The sequence below is a fragment of the Acinonyx jubatus genome, chromosome F2, assembly GCF_027475565.1.
Source record: "Acinonyx jubatus isolate Ajub_Pintada_27869175 chromosome F2, VMU_Ajub_asm_v1.0, whole genome shotgun sequence".
Taxonomy (NCBI): domain Eukaryota; kingdom Metazoa; phylum Chordata; class Mammalia; order Carnivora; family Felidae; genus Acinonyx; species Acinonyx jubatus.
Genome location: NC_069394.1, coordinates 39,450,303 through 39,470,675, shown reverse-complemented (window position 1 = coordinate 39,470,675; position 20,373 = coordinate 39,450,303). Strand labels below are relative to the sequence as shown.

At 38.3% G+C, this 20,373-nt stretch overlaps 1 protein-coding gene across 5 annotated transcripts in view; it reads left to right on the top strand.

Moving 5' to 3' along the window:
- The window catches only part of CPQ (carboxypeptidase Q), a 483,553-nt gene that overhangs the window by 361,276 nt on the left and 101,904 nt on the right, over positions 1 to 20,373 (top strand). For all 5 annotated transcript variants that reach the window (XM_053208531.1, XM_053208529.1, XM_027064174.2 and 2 more), the window contains exon 7: positions 18,299 to 18,500. In XM_053208531.1, the coding sequence (XP_053064506.1) occupies positions 18,299 to 18,500 (202 nt within the window). The remainder of the gene's footprint in view (positions 1 to 18,298; positions 18,501 to 20,373) is intronic.

Below are 20,373 nucleotides of genomic sequence, written 5' to 3'. Positions count from 1 at the left end.
CTAAAGGCCTTTTATACGCCACACAGCAAAACATATATATACAACAGTTCAGATTTTAACAGCTTAACAAGGTCTTTCAACAAAGGTTTAAAATGGTTTCATAGCATGAGTTATTTTGAGATTAGACAGAATTTCCATTACTAGTTAAAACAGGAGTATAATTTGCTTTTATTGATTTCTATAGTTTCATTTAATAAAACTCATCCAATGAGATGCACCACCCCATGAAATCACAGGCAATGCTGTAGTAAATACTTGTAAATATGTTTCAGAAAAGTCTCCTGGCATTAACTGAGGGCTGGGAGAATGTATGGCATGCATCCTTTCCCCCTCACTGGCATAACTGGATGGTTTTTCCCCCTCCAAAGCTCTGGAAAATACTTTATTATACCCTGCAGAGCCAAATGGGAAGCAATCAAGCTGTTTTGTCATTTGAATTAGGAAAGGTCAAAGGGAGGAGAATGTAATAGTAGATGGAGGGAAAAGTTCTTTATGAAAATTGTCCATTTTTTTCCATGTAAGGGAAAGTAATTTGTTCCTTTTAATAGATCTGAAAATCCAGTAGTAGAGACTTTTTTTGGATAGACACAGAGAGAAAAGAAACCATCAAGAATTTTAAAAGATCCCATTTCCCAAATAAATATGTAGCAAGTTGTTACTATTTATAAGATATTGTAATAATCTCTTGCACCAGTGTGATCATTTATAAATAAGAGTACTCTTTCATAGACTTTGATAATAGTAATAACTCTGGTAGTTGCCATTCAATGTACTGTTTTCCTTATTTCATACATGAAAATGAAGAAGCCCGGAGAAGTAAGGAATGTTGCTCCCCAAGTTGCACAGCACAACCATGAGGTATAGAATGTGAACTTGAACCTAGCTTTTCTATCTCAAGATTTCAGCCATAATAACTTCTATGACCATGTACTTCTCTGCCACCCATCTTAAATATAGGGATACATATATATATGTAGGATATATATATATATATATATATATATATATATATATATATATATCCACTTCTCATACACTGAAGTATATACACACCAATAAAATCAGGCATGGTGGTTAACTAACATATGAATGGATGAGTGGAGAAGGCACTTCAAAGTGCTTAGTTTAAAATACATATAGCACAGAATCGTATTCTACAACATTTTAGGGGATAAGGCTAAATAACACTATATAATCAGGCAGACATCAGCTACACCAGTAATTCTCAATGTTTTATATTGGTACTTGCTCTGGAGAGTATAAAAATAAATATATTTATTTGTTCCTGAAGTTAACTCTCTACATCTTACTACAATGATTAAAAAACTTTTTAATCTTTGCTGTAATATTCTCTTAGCTTGGGGCATTTTCTAAGTAAAGTTTTAGCTGGACAATAGATAAAATCAAAAACCATCCAAAGAGAACTTTCAGTGATATGAAACACCTTCTCAAGCTAATAATGTTAAGATCATTCCACTATTTGAAAGATTGTCTTCAGATCAGAGGCACCCCAGGATACCACCTCAGGACATTTCCCAGTGCCTCTAATCTTAAAAGAAAAGAAAAATGAGAGAAAAATTCTAATCCTTGAGAGATGGAAATAGCGTATATATTTATCTGTTTTTATATTCTCTACATGTGTATAGCTTAGACACCTAGAAAAATGTATCAGGACCCTCCACATATCAATTTCAGCTCTCTACTTCCAGCTAATGTGCCTGATACACAAAAGACTAGGGTGGGTCCCTGCTAGTGCTAGTTTTAAAGATTTCCAAGGACAGGCTTTCACTAATGTCAGTATTTTTTAACATTATTAGACAATAAGGATATTCCAGGCCACATCCACTTAGCAGTGTCTTAATTTAAGGATGCAACTTAGGGTACTGAGGATACTGCAGGAGCAATTATAAAAGAAAGTAGCTGTGAGGTCTCCAAAAGGTGGTGTCCCTTAATCCTATCTGCCTTAGTAGTTTCAGTGTGAGCGCACTGAGGAGAGATAGGTGAGTTGGGGGCAAGAGATGAATTGTGAATTGCAAAAGAGGCATTTAAATATTATTTGCAAACTAAACTCAAAGAACAAATGATTCAACATTTGTTCCAGGTTTTTGTTTGTTTGTTTGTTTGTTTTGTTTTTAAGAAAGTAGACTCTAACTTATTCTTTCCTTGATTAGGAGATAAAATAACCTTTTAGCATGTTCTTTTCTTCATAACTGAGAGCCCAATTTGTTGGTACTTTAATCGGCAAACTGTTTACTGAGTGGGTTGGAAAACTGTACCTGCCAAAATGGATTGGTGTTTGCTCTTCTTCAGTGTAAGGTGGCTATGATCAAGAGCTGCCCCTTGTGGTGAGTTCAGCCTGCCAGAGTCTAGTACAGCAGAAATGGAAAGGAGAATAGAAATGAAAGACAGATTCAAGAGTGTAACAAAGAGTTGGATCCTAAGGCACTAAGCCTGTTGGCTTCCACAAGAGCCTGCCAGAAAGGCTTTGACCACCCATGTGATTATTATCTTTTCGTCTTTTAAGCAATTTCCTTAATAGGGCACACTGTGGTGATGGCTTCCATTGATAGTCTCTATTTAAATGACTTTTTCTGAATCACCAAGTCAAGAATGGAGCAAATAAAGATGGAAAAAATATTCACTTGTACACAAAGCTTCTTTCTTCAGTTCTCTGACACTGTAGTTAATGCCTAATTATACTGACACTCCTACTGTACAAAAATATTGAGAATGCAGATATAATTTCCCAGCTAATTATTGCATTATATGGAAGTGACATGTGTGGAGTAATAAATTAACATTGTCTTCATAAGAGCCAGTAATTGTGGACTTTCATATTTAAATTTTCAAGTGAGATGAAGTACACTTCTCTCATGACTATTCTGATTAAATGAAAAATGCTTTCTATATTTATGAGTAAAATACCACCTTCTTTTAGCAGATCTTTACCACTGATGTAGGGTAGTGAGATGCATGTGAGTAAATTATTACTGACAGAGTAACCCAAGGGATGTCAAGGGGATGGCTACCAGCAGCTACAACAGTCTAGACTATGCCTCTTTTCTTTTTTTTTTTAATTTAAAAAAATTTTATATTAAGTCTAATTTATTGTCAAATTGGTTTCCATATGACACCCGGTGCTCATCCCAACAAGTGACATCCTCAATGCCAATCACCCACTTTCCCCTCTCCCCTACCCCCCATCAACCCTCAGTTTCTTCTCAGTACTTAAGAGTCTCTTATGGTTTGCCTCCTTCTCTCTCTAACTTTTTCCCCCCTTCCCCTTCCCCATGGTCTTCTGTTAAGTTTCTCAGGATCCACATATGAGTGAAAACATATGGTATCTGTCTTTCTCTGCCTGACTTATTTCACTTAGCATAATAGTCTCCAGTTCCATCCACATTGCTACAAATGGCCAGATTTCATTCTTTCTCATTGCCAAGTAGTATTCCATTGTATATATAAACCACATCTTCTTTATCCATTCGTCAGTTGATGGACATTTAGGCTCTTTCCATAATTTGGCTATTGTTGAAAGTGCTGCTATAAACATTGGGGTACAAGTGCCCCTATGCATCAGCACTCCTGTATCTCTTGGGTAAATTCCTAGCAATACTATTGCTGAGTCATAGAGTAGATCTGTTTTTAATTTTTTGAGGAACCTCCACACTGTTTTCCAAAGCGGTTGCACCAGTTTGCATTCCCACCAACAGTGCAAGAGGGTTCCCATTTCTCCACATCCTCTCCAGCATCTACAGACTCCAGAATTGGACCCACAAATGTATGGCCATCTAATCTTTGACAAAGCAGGAAAGAATATCCAATAGAAAAAAAGACAGTGTCTTTAACAAATGGTGCTGGGAGAACTGGACAGCAACATGCAGAGGGATGAAACTAGACTACTTTCTTACACCATTCACAAAAATAAACTCAAAATGGATGAAGGACCTGAATGCGAGACAGGAAACCATCAAAACCCTAGAGGAGAAAGCAGGAAAAAACCTCTCTGACCTCAGCTGCAGCAGTTTCTTACTCGACACATCTCCAAAGGCAAGGGAATTAAAAGCAAAATGAACTATTGGAACGCTTCTGCACTGCAAAGGAAACAATCAACAAAACTAAAAGGCAACTGATGGAATGGGAAAAGATATTTGTAAATGACATATCGAATAAAGGGCTAGTATCCAAAATCTATAAAGAACTCACCAAACTCCCCACCCGAAAAACTATGCCTCTTTTCTTAAACATGGCTCAAGCAGTACATGCGTGAATCATAATGAAGGAAATTTCCTTTTATTTTTAAAAAACACAATCATTTACACCTCTTCAACTAGAACAACAGAATTCCAAATATTATATTTTCAAATTTAAACTAGGAAATCATGGTGGAGCCTGAGGGAGGGGAGAAGGAATTCAAGAGTGACTCTGTGAGATTGGTTGCAAGAAATGCAGTCTCTACTTCTTTGATTTAAGGCTTATCAGTCATTGGGGGTGCAGTTAGGATTTATAAAACTTTAAAGGAAAAATAAAACTACATTAAGTGTGCATTTTTACACTGACGGTAGCATACAACAACTTACACTTTTGTAGTTATAGTCAAAGTCTGTCCAAGTCTAAAGATGGCATTGGATTAAATACCTTTTGGTCATCAGCAGTGAGGTCTCCAAGTCAGGGTGAGAGGCCACTTTGTGTAAGTTTTGCTCATCATTTTGACAAGGGTCTGCTAAAAATGTGCCTTTAGAGTTGACCACCTGATTATGAAGTATACTGAATACAGGCTTTTCTCTGTATTTCCAATCTGGCTACTTTGTTTTCCATTTTACTTCCAACTTAATATTTTTAAAAGCCATACAGCTTTTCCTGAAAGTCTAAGGAAGCTTTTCACAAATTGTTCAGGACCTGCTTGGAGGCCTCCAGATGCATGTTTGGTTACACCAGTCTTTGCTAACCTTGAACGTTCTAGGATCTAATCTGAAAATTTGGTGATTTCTACTGCCTTTGTTTTGCCTCATGTGAAAAATCAATCTTTTGCATACATCAAAACTTTATGAAGAATTTTAAGCCATAATTAGGGATGCATATTTAAAATTTAGTGATCCGTGTTGATAGCAATGCAAATAACTTAGCTACGGTGTAAAATGAATTACCAGAGCCCTTTCTGGTGATGTTTGATGAAGTTTGCATGTGGACAAGCAATGATAACTGATTAATATATGGCACGATTTGTTGTTTGCTTGGTATTTGGGAAGTATCTTATGGAATGTGTCAATAGCAAGATGCCTTCTCATTTCCAAAAAATGTTAAAATAGGAGAAAAATGTGATTATTACAATGGGGGAAATCAGCGTTTATCTATTGGATTTTATAGTGCCGAATTGGAGACACAAAAACATCAGAAAAGTAGTATTGAAATAGCTTACTGGCTTCTGATCTACCTGAGATAGTCCAGTTTCCACCCATTGTCCTGCCATCATTATTGATCTTTCATCGCAAAGGCATCCTGGCTTGAGTGATAATTTATACGGCTATTCTACTTATTGGACACTGTTGTTGGTGACAATAACAGTAATAAGTCTCAAGAGAATTGAAAGTTTGATATATAGTATATCTTAGAATGCATGTAATAAATTCATGTAATCTTCAGAAAAGCCCTATTAGAGAGGTCTTTCCTTTGTTGAAAAGGATATGAAACTCACTGAGATTAAATGGCCTGCCAAGAACATACAGCTAGTATGTGAGAGTACCAGGACTGCAGTGCAGATGTCCAGGGCAAATAAATTCTAGTGAGCTTAATAATCATAATAATAGCAATAGGAATCACCATCATCATCATCATCATCACCTTAATAATAAAGCTACCATTTATCCAACAGAGGTTGGTGACAACTGTTTGTTCCATGGAGCACTTTGGCAGTCTGGTGAAGCCTATGGACATCTTCTCAAATATTTTTTAGTGCATAAATGAAATGTATAATATTATAAGGATATGAATTTTATCAGCACAGTTATCAAAAAGTTAAAACTAAATATGATATGGCCATGTTTTTAAAAAATGTATAAAATAAGATCTTACAGTATTATCTAATTATTACTGTAATCCCAAAGTAGTGATGAACATAAAGATTATTTTGAGATTTCTACAAGTCTAATGTGATATGAAAGTACCTGTGATTTCTATTGGCAACAAGGTGACAGGTTCTGCTAACTAGTGTGGTTTGTTACTTTCATTCATAATTTCAGGAAATTCTAAATTTCATTTGGAGGTTAATGAAACTAAAGATGCAATTTTTTCCCATTTAAGTTCACAGACCACCTCCAAATTTATGAGCCCGCCAAATTTGCCAGATTATGAACTCCTACCTTGGAATAAACCTGCAAAATAGCTGTTATCACCCCTGTTTTACAAATGACTACTCTGAAGCCCAGAGTAATTAAATGGTTTGCCTAAGATCTCTCACCTAACAACCAGGAAATGTGTCCAGTGACATTTTAGAGTCTGTATTCACCTCCTCCAGTTCCCCAGTGGCAACCACCATTGAAGTGGGGATTATAGTATCCATCCCACTTTGAGACTGACAACACCCGCAGGACTGTTATCCTGATCACATGTATCTCCTTCAAAAACCAGTGATACCCTGATCAAGATTGCAGATATCCAAAGAGAAATTTGAGGTGAGGGCTGTGCACCCGACTGCTTTCATTCAACTTGCCTTTTCTCATGCTCAGGCTCCCCAACGTGGTCCTCAGGTGGCTTCCCAGAATGATAATTATTTCCAACATATTTGGTGCTATTTCTACTGTAGCTATTTTCCTCTTCTACCTTTAGGTGATTACTGGGGCTGCTTATTACTATTCTCACATGAGGAAAATTGTTTTTCTATACCTCCCTTAGCTCAATACAGGTACCTTTTTGGATACTTTTCTGTAATCACTATAATTCCTTAGCCTCCTTTTATCTAAACTATACCTATTAAATTTTCTTAACTCTTCTCAAAGCTAAATTGCCTCATCTGTTTATGATTTTCCTTCATTTTGTCTGAATACTTAAAAACTTACAAAGTATGCAAAGCAATTGTTAAAGCTCTAAGTAGTCCCAGGATGCATTTATTAGTTTCTATAATTGAGTCTTACTGATTACACCGTCTGTTATTATCCTTATGTTGTACTAAAGCATACCAAACCTTAAGGATTCCTTTAAAAAATATTTAATATTTGAGGGGCACGTGGGTGGCTCAGTTGGTTAAACATCCGACTCTTGATTTTGGCTCAGGCCATGATCTCACAGTTCATGAAATCAAACCCTGCATCAGGCTCTATGCTGACAGTGTGGAGCCTGCTTGGGATTCTCTCTCTCCCCCTTTCTCTGTCCCTCCCCTGTTGCGCTCTCTCTCTTCCTCTTTCTCTCTCTCTCAAAATAAATAAATAAACATTTAAAAGCCAATAAAAATTATTTCGCATTTGAAGAATGCTATTTAAATACCCACTTGGTGATTCAGTTGTTATTCCTCATCCTCTGCTCCTGCTATGAATGATGGCCGTTTTATTCTAGTGAGTCTTGAGTGTTGAGGGTTCTCATCTTTGGTGGTCAAATGATGATGATGTAGGGTCTGCTAGAGATGTATTCAGCCCTTTTTCACTTGAGAAGGAAACAGCTTTTGCTGCATGGCTTCCAGGGTAAGAGTAGCTTATTATTCCATTATTGAAGGAACCTGAGAAGTTTCACTCGTATTTAATGCCATTTTATATTGCTGTCGCTCCAGATAGCCTTCCTAGATGTATTTATTTGTGGCATTTATAATGAATCTTGTAAAAAATGTGTATATTTTTAAGAGCTTTATAAAATAGTCACTACAGATTCAGCTTACAACTTTAGTTGTTGAACCTGTGCTTGCTTGTGAAGGTTAAAAAAAAAAAAGAACAGATTCTGAAAAACTGCTGTTGCCTTATCACCAACACTAGCAGCCACATCATCATCATCATCATCTTCACCACCACCACTGTCACCCATAATAGCATCTAGTTATGGGTTTGCAGAGTTTGCAGGTACAAATATATACACACATGTGTGTTTTTAAACACATAAATATATATATCTAGTCATTCACTCAGCACATGTTGACTGAGAACCTTCTAAGTTTCGGGTACCACTTTAAACTCTGCCCTCATCTTGCCTCCATTCCAGGCATCAAGACTGATAACAAACTGGATAAAGAGGTAAAGTGGTATGTTAGATGAAGGGGACAGCTGAGGAGTAAACTAAGATAAGGAACAGAGACAGGGTATGTGGGGAGGAAGTGGTCTGAGTTTGTGTTGCGGGAGAGCCAGGAAGACTTCATCAAGATGGTCACGTTTGAGTAAAGATCTGAAGAAGACAAAGAACCGAGCTATGTGGATATGTTTATATTTATTCTTTTAGAGATTGCCTAAGTTCTACTTCTGTCTTCTCTCCACTTCTCTCTTAGAAAGCTACATGTCTGAGTGACTAGTTTCACTTAGCATAATACCCTCCAGTTCCATCCACGTAGTTGCAAATGGCAAGATTTCATTCTTTTTGATTGCTGAGTAATACTTCAATGTATATATACACCACATCTTCTTTATCCATTCATCCATCGATGGATATTGGGGCTCTTTCCATACAAAAAAGACAAAAATCATATGACTTCACTCATTTGAGGACTTTAAGAAACAAAACAGATGAACATAAGGGAAGGGAAACAAAAATAATATAAAAGCAGGGAGGGGGACAAGACATAAGAGACTCTTAGAGAACAAACAGAGGGTTGCTGGAGGGGTGGTGGGAGGGGGGAATGGGCTAAATGGGGAAGGGGCACTAAGGAATCTACTCCCGAAATCGTTGTTGCACTATATGCTAACTAATTTGGATGTAAATTTTAAAAAATAAAAAATAAAAAAAAGATTAAAAAAATAAAATTAAAAACAAAGAAAGCTACATGTCTGGACAACATGATTTGGATACTTACAACAGTATCATTTCTTCATTTACTCATTTGACGAGTATCATCAAATGCCACTTGGCAGGCCCTGGAGGTGCAGTAATGAACTAACAAGATCCCTGTTCTAACAGGAGCACTTCAGTTGAGGGGCTTTGCTCAGGCCAAACATCACCTCCTCTCCCAGGCTCTCCCCAATGTTTTCCAGTAGTTACCCTCCCTTATTTGTGCATGTCTCTTTCCTAAAACTCAACACATTTTTAATATCACAGCCAGTTATGGCCTCTGCTGGGAAACTCTGCCCTCTTACAAGGAAGAAAGCCTATTTTGTCATCTTTATATACAAATAAATTGTATTTGTATATACAAATAAATAGATTGGCAATATGGTCTATTACTAAATCTGGGAAACATTTGTGAGATAAAGGGGGCACTGTTAATAATCATGCCAAGACAAAGGATATAATCTGCGACTGCCAAGGGCAAACATGGATGTATGGTCACCCTGTGCTCTGTTACTATCTCAGTAACTGTTGAATAAATACAGTTTGCTCCTGAGCAAACACCTTTACTGAAATATGACTTAATATTTTCCTTTTTGTTTTAATTGAGGATCAATATATAGGAAATGATGTTCAGAAAAGTGTTTCTGCCTCTTTTGTAAAACTGTTATTGGAGACTCTGTTATTTTCTTCAATGTTCCTCATATAAAGAGACACATAATAATAACTCTTAGAATTGAACGGTGGAAAAATTGTTGCTTTTTTCAAGGAGCTGGTGGTATGCTTTCTTTTCCTAGATAATGAGAGCTCTGTAATACATCAATCTTCCCTCTTACCCTGGCAGCTCAAGCTAGGGCTAAATTGTATCCTCAAATTGCGGTTAGGGTATCATGTCAGGTTTCCTGGTTGTGACTTTCTTTTTCCTCCGACATTTATTGAGCACCCACTATGTGCTGAGCTCTGTTATGTAAGTTGGAAATATGACAGAGATCCACACAGATTTGATATTTGCTTTCATGGAATTTTCTTGGTTCTTGAGAGTTTGGATACTTTTTAAAAATATGGCATTAGGCCCTTTTCTTATAAGAAGTCTTGAATCCTTTCTGGAGAAGGTAGGTATAAAAATACAAATCAAGTGAAGATCAGTAACCCAGCATATTAGATGGGAGTGTGGTGTTTTGGGCAGGGAAGGCAGGAGGAGAGTTAGAGCATGAAGTCACTTGGGTAGACCAAGAGCCCTAAAGCTCATATTTGCATATTATTGTGGGTTCGTGTGTGGGGGCGTGAGGTTTCAGACCCAATATTGTGCTTTTGAGGAAAAAAAAAACGGCATGCTTACAAAAACAAAATTACTTCTAAAACTGTATTTAGCATCTTTACTAACATTAGTAAAGACTGCTTGATCAAAGAAAGCATATGAGAGTATTGTCATAATCCAAAAATACTGTGCTTGTCTACAGGCTGTAGAGAAAGTAGACTTAACTATTGTGTTTTAATATGATATGCCCTAGCATTGAATGAATATTTGAGTTCTAGAATATAGAGTAGTCTGTGTTTGCAGGACAAGAAAATAAGTACTATATTTTTTAAAACAAATAACCTGTCCACTTATAGAAGGTGAAGTCGGCTGTTGGTCTTAGAGGAAGGCTTAAAGAAGCCGCTGTAGTCTTCCCAGTCAGGAGAAAGGGATTAGAAGTCAACAGGAAAGCACCGTTTTGGCTGGTAAAACACCACCATCAAAAACAAAAAACATGTCTTTATGTTTATTTAGCAGGTAACAGTGTTGAGTAAGGAAGGTCAACTGAAGGATGGCTACCTCATTTAGGCAGTTCAGTTATTCTGTTTGGGCCTGGGGAAGAGGGGGAGTGTGATGGGTACAAGAGGAAAAGCTGATGGGGAGACGCCATGAGAAGCAGGGGTTGAGAAGGATAGAGAGAAGGTGGAGAAGGCTGCTTTCACAGACCTGTCTGTATTGGAGACTTCTCTTCTGCACCTGCATATTGAAGTGTGTATGCAACTGGTAGCACGAAACACCTGACCGATGTATTGTTTTAAAAGAATCAAAATGGTGGAGATCTCGAGTCCCACCGATTCTGAGTGTTGATTATGTCGCTTTGACATGCAGGAATAAAATTTAAAACTGAGATTGACATTAGCTTGCCATGTAAGCTTTTTTTTAAGTCTATCTACCAAATACTCTAGATAACGTATTCTTTTTATTCCTAAAGGAAATGTGAATATAGTCAGTTACATTTCCTCTTATGATATAAATAAAATTCCTATTTCTTTTAGCCTATGTTTATGCCATATTTTCAGCCTTCTCTGCTCACTATTGTTACCATAGTGACATTTATGGAGGGATCATGTGTTTTCAGTAAGTTTAAAGGCTATCTATGGACCTTAACCACCTCAAGAGGAGAATTCACTGAGATCTAGAGTGCTTTGGATGACATTGTAAAAATTGGATTGCCTGAAAACACGGGTTTGTCTCACAACAGAAGCCTTCTGTGCATACATAGAGAATGATAGGGCTGGAAAGGGATCCTCAGAAGCCATTTATTCTGTACCGTCTCCAGGCGGAATGGCAGCTGAACCACAATAGGTGTCTGCACTTGTAGTAGTAATGTAACTTACCCTAGACTGCCCGTTCCCCCAGCCAGTTTATCTGTCAAATAAAAATAACCTATGGCCTTCCACTTTGTCATCATCCCTTTCCTGGCTCTCCCTTGGGTACTCAAGGATGTTCAAAACTGAATACTGGTGACCACAGACATAAAAGGCTGAACTTCAGGGTAGACCTGACCAGAAAGTAAAACCTACTCTTGGCTTTGCACAGCAGGGAGAAATTGCTTTACCTATTATTCAGTCATGACAGCTGTTTGAGCTGGAGCTCTGTGAAGAAACCACTGCTCCACTCCGTGAACTGGAAATTCCAAGGTCACTGGCATGGCTGGAAGAGATGATTGCAGCAACTCAGCCCACGGTATCATAAGACGATGTGCTTCTGAGAACTTGTTCTGAGCTTTCCACCTGACCAAACAGCATCACCACCATCATTTATAAAATACTAACACTTATGGTGCAGGAAAGTGATACTGAGACATACTGGTCTGTGTCAGGGTGAAGTTTACTTCTTTGAAGATTGAATTGGGGAGGCTACATGATTAATTTGAATAATTAGAGGAGTCTCTTTACTTCTTCATTTGATCTTGGGATTGCAGTGTCACTTTAGGTAAAAACCAAAGATATGTCACCTACATCATGAGAAAATAAAAGCTTTTAAACAAAGAAGAAGCCACTCTGACTGGTGTGAGGTGGTACCTCAGTGTGGTTTTGATTTGTATTTCCCTAATGATGAGCGATGTTGAGCATCTTTTCATGTGTCTGTTGGCCATCTGGATGTCTTCTTTGGAAAAAGTGTCTATTCATGTCTTCTGCCCATTTCTTCACTGGATTATTTGTTTTTTGGGTGTGGAGTTTGGTAAGTTCTTTATAGATTTTTGGATACTAACCCTTTATCTGATATGTCATTTGCAAATATCTTCTCCCATTCTGTCAGTTGCCTTTTAGTTTTGTTGATTGTGTCTTTTGCTGTGCAGAAGCTTTTTTTTTCATAGGGTCCCAATAGTTCATTTTTGCTTTTATTTCCCTTGCCTTCGGAGACATGTTGAGTAAGAAGTTGCTGTGGCTGACGTCAAAGAGATTGTTGCCTGTTTTCTTCTCTAGTTTTGATGGTTTCTTGTCTCACATTTAGGTCTTTCATCCATTTTGAGTTTATTTTTGTGTATGGTGTAAGAAAATGGTCCGTTTCATTCTTCTACATGTTGCTGTCCAGTTCTCCCAGTACCATTTGCTAAAGAGACTGTCTTTTTTCCATTGGATCTTCTTCCCTGCTTTGTCAAAGATTAGTTGGCCATACATTTGTGGGTCCAATTCTGGGTTCTCTATTCTATTCCATTGGTCTATGTGTCTGTTTTTGTACCAATACCATACTGTCTTGATGGTTACAGCTTTGTAGTAGAAGTTAAAGTCAAATATTGTGATGCCTCCTGCTTTAGTTTTCTTTTTCAACATTACTTTGGCTATTCAGGGTCTTTTGTGGTTCCATACAAATTTTAGGATTATTTGTTCTAGCTCTGAGAAGAATGCTGGAGTAATTTTAATTGGAATGTAATTTAAGTATAGATTGCTTTGGTTAGTATTGACATTTTAAAAATATTTGTTCTTCCAATCCATGAGCATGGAATGTTTTTCCATTGGCAAGGATGTGGAGAAATGGGAACCCTCTGGCACTGTTGGTGGGAATGCAAACTGGTGCAACCACTCTGGAAAACAGTGTGGAGCTTCCTCAAAAAATTAAAAATAGAATTACCCTACAACCCAGCAATAGCACTACTAGGAATTTATCCAACGGATATAAACGTGCTGATATAAAAGTGGGGCACATGTACCCCAATGTTTACAGCAGCGCTTTCAACAATAGCCAAATTATGGTAAGAGCCCAAATGTCTATCAACTGATGAATGGATAAAGAAGATGTGGTTTATGTATACAATGGAATACTACTTAGCAATGAGAAAGAATGAAATCTTGCCATTTGCAACAATGTGGATGGAACTGGAGGGTATTATGCTAAGTGAAATAAGTCAGTCAAAGACAGAAATCATATGTTTTCACTCATATGTGGAATTTGAGAAACTTAACAGAAGACCATGGGGAAAGGGAAGGGGAAAAAATAGTTTCAAACAGAGAGGGAGACAAACCATAAGAGACTTTTAAATACAGAGAACAAACAGGGTTGGTGGGGGGTGCCGGGGAGAAGGGAAAATGGGTGATGGGCATTGAGGATGTCACTTGTTGGGGTGAGCATTGGGTGTTGTATGTAAGCAATGAATCATGGGAATCTACTCCCAAGAGCACACTGCATACACTGTGTGTTAGCTAACTGGACAATAAATTATATTAAAAAAATAAAATTAAAAAACAAAGAAAGAAGAAAGCCAAATTTGAGGGGAGAGGAGATGTTGTTGAACTTGAATCTATATTTCTGAAGAAGAATCACCTGGAATTTTATAAAAGCAAAGAACACAAACATCATCTTTGTGTTTATATTAGGGAGTAAGCATTTTAAAGCATGCAGTATGTATTTTAAACATTTTTTTCTTTTTAATCTTTCATTGCACCTAAAGAATGCTAATAGTTACCAAATTGTTCTTTGGCAGAGTAACCTGGTCCTCTCAGAAAAGAAAAAAGAAAGGAAGTGTGATAGGATGTGATTGTAGCACAAGACAAAATTATGGGTCCTCAACCCTGAGCAGATATTACCTAATCCAATGATGCCAAACTAGGTTACCCAGGAGCATCTCCCCTCATTACGTTATGTACATTACACAGCAATGAACAACAGTTTCCACGGCTCCTAATAATGAGACTTTTCTCTTTATTACGAGAGCAAAGTGGGGGCTTACAGATAATATCTGAGCTTATCTTTGAGCTGCTCGGCCTCCTCATCTACGTGCCACAGCTTCTCTCAACTGGCGCTGGTTATCTCAGGAATAAAGTTTTCAGTCTCTAGAAACAGATTTCTTCCTACAACCTGAAAACAGGACAAAGATCTTGTTATGTGCGCTAAGATGGTTGAGTGGAACGAGCATGACTCCTGGCCTGTCACTAACTGTGATCAGCTTTTCAAATCCACATGGAGTGCATTCCCAGCAACTCGTGGCGTAGTGAGGAACACGGATGTTTGTAATGACGCATTCCCGAGAAGCAGCAGTTCTAACAGCCCAGTGACCTAGCTTACTCATTCCAGTTTCTTTGTGCAGAGACCTTTTATTTTCCTGAGTCCTTTACCATGTGCTAACAATTAGACAGTGACTCCATAAATGAATGCCATGGATGGTGGGTGATGTGTTTTCTTAGTTCTTTATTGAAAACATATGGAGATGTTTATATATAAATAGAAAACAATAGAATGCTGCCATCATGTTAGCAGCAGCTAATAAAATTCTACATGAATAGAAATTAAACATGTCTCTACCTACGCCAGAATTCTGGTTTACTGACATCTGAACATCCTGTGTAATTCAGCTTGAAAAGATGTTTTATTATTTTAGGCTTTTTATTCCTAGTTGGGAGGAAATTGTGGGGCAAGACTTGTTTGCTTTTCGGGGATTTTTGTTTTGTTTAGTTTAGTTTTTGTTTTGTTTACTCTTTCCTTTGCTTAATCAAATTACTTTATTAGCAGGGATGATAAATTCTGCCCAAGCAGACCTTTTATTATGATCATGAAAAATAACTTTAAACTCTATGCATTTGTTTAACTACAGTCCCTGTATTTTTAAATTAAAACCGAGGACTTGTGGCCTGACACTTGGGAGAAAGCTTCAGCAGACAGGGTGGTGGAGGGTGGAGAGCTTTGGAAAGCAGACCTCTGCATCTGAATTCTGGGTGCTCCACTGACTGACAGGGTAACCTTGGAAAAGTTAGGTAATGTTACTAAACCTCCATTGCTTCCTCTGTGAAATGAGAACTACAGTACCGCTTGTCTCACAGAATGGTTGTGAGAATTACCTGGCATAAGGTGGAAAGCATTTCCTACAATATCTGGTAATAGGCAGCCCTGAAAAATGCCACCTGTCATCTTTGTAACAGCTAACTGAATGGTTTATGGGGAGACCATCCTTGGAAGTTTGAGAAGTATAGATGCTTAGTAGTAAGACCAGTAAGGACAACCTTATTAAGTGCAAATTCTGCACCAGGCTTCACCATGAACTCTTTCTTACAACTCCGTGAACTGGCTGCCATTGTCATGCCCATTTCACAGAGGAAGAAACTGAGAGGTTACATAGACGGCATGAAGTCACACAGCCAATGACTGATTCATCTGAGAATTGAACCCAGTCTGAGTAATTCCAAAGCCCATGCTCTTTTATCTCTCTGCTAAACTGGCTGCCACACATACCGTTAAAAACTTCATTATATACATTATTTCCTTATGTTCCTAGCAACATCCTGTGACATTGTACAGGGGCATTCACAAACTGTGGAGCCCCTGTCCCTAGGACGTCTGTTCATTTGCAGCCGAATCAGAGGGCCAAGAAGTTCTTAATGCACATTTTGTGAAGAGCTCTGGCAAGTTCAACTCACGCAGCCCCTCTCACTGTGATCCACGAAGGTCTTACCTTTGAAGGTGCTCAAAGCTCCACGTGCACTGGCTCATTATTCAAGCTTTGAAAAAGAGCATTTCTCCCACCCTACCAATGGAGAAGCCAGAGGCCAAGATGACAAGACTTGGGGACAGAGAGAGAAAGCCAGTGACCCCCTTGGTAGCCCAGCATGGAATAGAATAGCGTGGGTCCAGGGCTGTGTCGCCTCACCAGGCTGCTCTATAGTGTTGGGTCTCACAGCCAAACTGCTGCCTAGCCCCATTTTAACCTAAATAGTGCAAGACTAGGAGCACTCTGTCTAATTTTCTTGCTGGAAGGATGGGATCTGCCTGTAGTATGGGAACCCTCACATATAAGATTATCCAATTATGTTTTCATTTGCAGATTATTGTGATGTTTCTATTCTCTTTTTTACAGAGGGTAGAGTTTGGGGTAAGAAGTAGCAGGACATATGAGGGGAGAAGGTTAGGACTGCCAAATAACATGTCAACTTGCTGACCTAGCATCAGCGTGCTAGCTAAACAAGCCCTGAATGTGAGACATTAATGCAAATATTGTGCGTATTATTAACTCTAATGATGCTGCTGTTGTGTAGTAGCCACAGCTGAAAGCTGAGATGACACATTTGATTATAAGTGCCTCAGGTCCTTCTCTGAAAATCACCATGAAGACAGAAACCTCCTAGAAATGAGAGTGGAAATGTGAGAAGACTTCTGCTTTGTTAACTTTATCAATCATTAGCAACAAAGCATGTTGCTAATCCCACGGGCCACCCCATTCAGTCCTATAATTGCCTGCAAGACCCTCCTTTAGAATCCACCATTCCTGTTCTTGCCCTTGTAACAATAGTACGCTTCCATGGCAAGTTAGGAGATCATCTTAAAAAGGAATCTGTTCTAGAAAAAAAAAAAACATGCAGCCCTCAGACTGTTATGTAAGTGAGAAATCATTCTAATTCAGAACAAGCCTTACTTATCACTCCATCCTATGCTAGTGATGGCAGTGTGGAGTCCTGGGAAGTGTAGGATTCCAGACTCAGCTCTACCATTTGCAACCGTGTGACGTTGAGCAAATCACTTGACCTCTATAATCCTCATTTCCTTTTCTGTAAAACAGCATCAACCTTATAAAGCTGCTTTGTCTACTTTATGGGTTATAGAAGCAGATAAAAGGAGATTGCAAATGTGAAACCTCTCTGGAAGCCCTGTGCAAATGTTATTAATTGACTTTTACTGGGTGAGTATTAAGGAATGGTTAGCGGTGCCATCCAAGGATAGCGTGGGAATAACTCAACCAGGTAGTTGTTGGTAGTAGACCAGTCTTGGAGAAGTGAATGGCTCCTGAGAAACAGAAGGTCAGGCTAGTTTTTAGGTCCTTAAACTTGTGAGTCTTAGGGCTGTGTGGCAATTTAGTTGTGCAACCTGGCGACAGCATCTTATATTCTAAGCCCTTGCAGTGACAATACAGGCTACACGAAACCACTATGTGCTTTCTTAGCAGACTTTATTTGGAAAGAGCTTACAAACTAGTGGCCTGACACAGTTGCCAGGGTTTCAAGTGCTCTGGTTGTACACCAGAGAGAGCAGTGCTTTATGTGTTGTCCTATTAGCTCCCTCCCTGGGGATTCAACAAACGGAGCAACAACAACATCAGAAATCCAAGACAGACCTGTCGGTTTGATGCCTTTAAGCTTCAGCAGAACTCACAATTAAAATAAGATCAAATACTCATTTAGAGGAAAGAAAAACAGAGAAATAGGTCCGCAGGGCATACCTTCTTTTGTCTGAACATGACTCACACTATCTGGAGGTACCTACCATGTAGGAGGAATCGTATCCTGGTACACACTAGGCATTTAAGAAAATTGGTGGAAAGACTATTATTGCTAGCAGAAATAATTGAGTAACTTCAATATTAAGCCTTATATTTCCTTTCATTATATCTTTTTAATCCTTCCAAGTCAACTTGTGTTTGGCAAATCCCAAGATGAGTAATTGTACATCTCAGAGCACTTAACTAACATGCAGACCAGACCCGAGGTCAGGCAGAGAAGCATGTGTTTTGGTAAGAACTGCCGAGGCGATAAAGCATTTGATTATTATTGTTTGATAGTTCCCAAGGAGAAAGCACACAGGCAACAGATAACGAACCAAACACTTTTCTCTTTTGTTTAGGCAAATATTTCCAACTACAGCCTGGTGATGGAGTCTGATCTGGGAACCTTCTTACCCTCTGGGCTGCAATTCACTGGCAGCGAAAAGGCCAGGACCATCGTGGAGGAGGTCATGAGCCTGCTGCAGCCTGTCAACATCACACAGGTCTTTAGGGCTGGAGAAGGGACAGACATTAACTTCTGGATCCAAGCTGGAGTGCCTGGTAAGACCAAAAGATGAAGTTGGTGTTCCTTAGGTTCTGCTACTGATTTAAACTAAAATTGCTATTCAAACATGCCACAGCGGATACTGATAGGCCAGTTAATACACAGAAACTCTAAGCTTTGTCCATAATCTGATGACTTCCAGACTTGGAATAATAATACTCATTTGTATTTTTTTTTCTAAATTATAAGTTCCTCACTCCCAGAAATTCTGCTTTACTGATTCCTGGATTACACCTACAAATATGTTTGGGTTTTTTTTTTTGTTATTTTTTAAAACAGGTATCTAAATGGTGATCTCATGACCAAAATTTGAGAAGTCGAGTACAAAGCAATTATTACTACTAATATGCTTCTAGTTCTAGCTCTGTGCTAGGAAATCTTTTCTGACCCAAATAATTCCCTACCCAAATACCATGGAATCTGAAATTTTACCAGTAGAGCTTTATTTTTTGAGGGTAGGGTACTTCCTACTCATCTTTTTTTCTTAATGAAAACTCTTGGACATAAACTAATCTCACATGATCAGTGATTTATCAGGTTGATATTTTTAAGACAAGTCCTGGGGAAGGATAAATTTACAGAATAGGAGTTGGCCTCAAGAGGTCACAGAACTAGAACGTGAAACAGTCTTCATATACTGCTTCTCAAATTTGCCCTAGACTGGCCATGGGAAAGGGTTATTGATGGTATTAAGCATCTATGAACTGAAGTTGTTCCCTCCTTATATCCATAATCAAAAACATTGTTAAAGGATCTATTTGTATTATGCCATTCAGTAGTTTTAACGTTACTGTTTCCAGAACTATTTCTGTGGCTACAGAGCATTCATAGGTGCAAAATAGATTTCACCAATAGCATGCTGCATGGATTTAAGATTTTTAAAAAGCTTATCCTTAAGATATTGTATATTTTTAAAGCATATTTTAAGTTTGAAGGTTTATAATAATCTTTCATAACTAAAAATAGAAGGAGCTTTCCTTTATTCTAATACAAGGACCTAGATTCTGTTTCATGGCGTGTGTACATTTTAACCATATTTTAAAATATCATTTGCATTGATGGGGCTGTGCATCATCTGGACAGATCTGAGACTCCTCACATTTCTGTCAGTTCTAATTATGATCAAGGTCTAAGGGAAGGCAATTTGCCCTTTTAAGCTATATGGAATAATTTGTTTGAATTTTAGATTTTTCCCAAGGCTTAACTTTTTTCATAGGGATGTTCTCAAAAATTGAGAAAGCCTGAGTAAGTTTGTGGGGTGGTAAATGTGAGGAAAAGACTGACAGACTGTGGGTGAATTGAAGTGGAGACCGGGAGTGTGTGGAGGGCCGGGGAGGAGCTGAAACCAAAACCAGAAGTAGAACAAAGAAACTTGTAAAATCTCTGCTCCCAGGGTCGCTTGCTTTCGTTGCACTGGATAATTGAGAATTTGCTCTAGCTTTATTCCTTCCATGTAGATGTTCATAAGAATGGTTCTGTTTGCAATTACCAGGTTGGTTTGATTGTCTTCACAAAGGTAAGGAGGCCTTTTCCTCTTGCCAACGTGAGGTCAGATTTGGTCACCAACTAATGGAGTGGAGTGGGGAATTTGAGCTCCATTATGGTTTCTTGAGAATTAATACAAGTTACAATTTCTTGAGCTCTTGTTACTGATCAGGCACTCTATGAGGCTTTTGTAGACACTCTTTTTTATCCATATAACCATGCTAAGGGGAAGGTACAGTCATCCCTATTTTGCAATTAAAGAATCAGATTCAGAGGGACTAAATAACTTAGCCAAAGCTATCCTGCTCTTAAGGGCAAAAGTTATCCTGAGACCAGGCCACTTTGTTTTCAAGGCTGGTGGCCCTTTTCCCACAATGTGCAGCA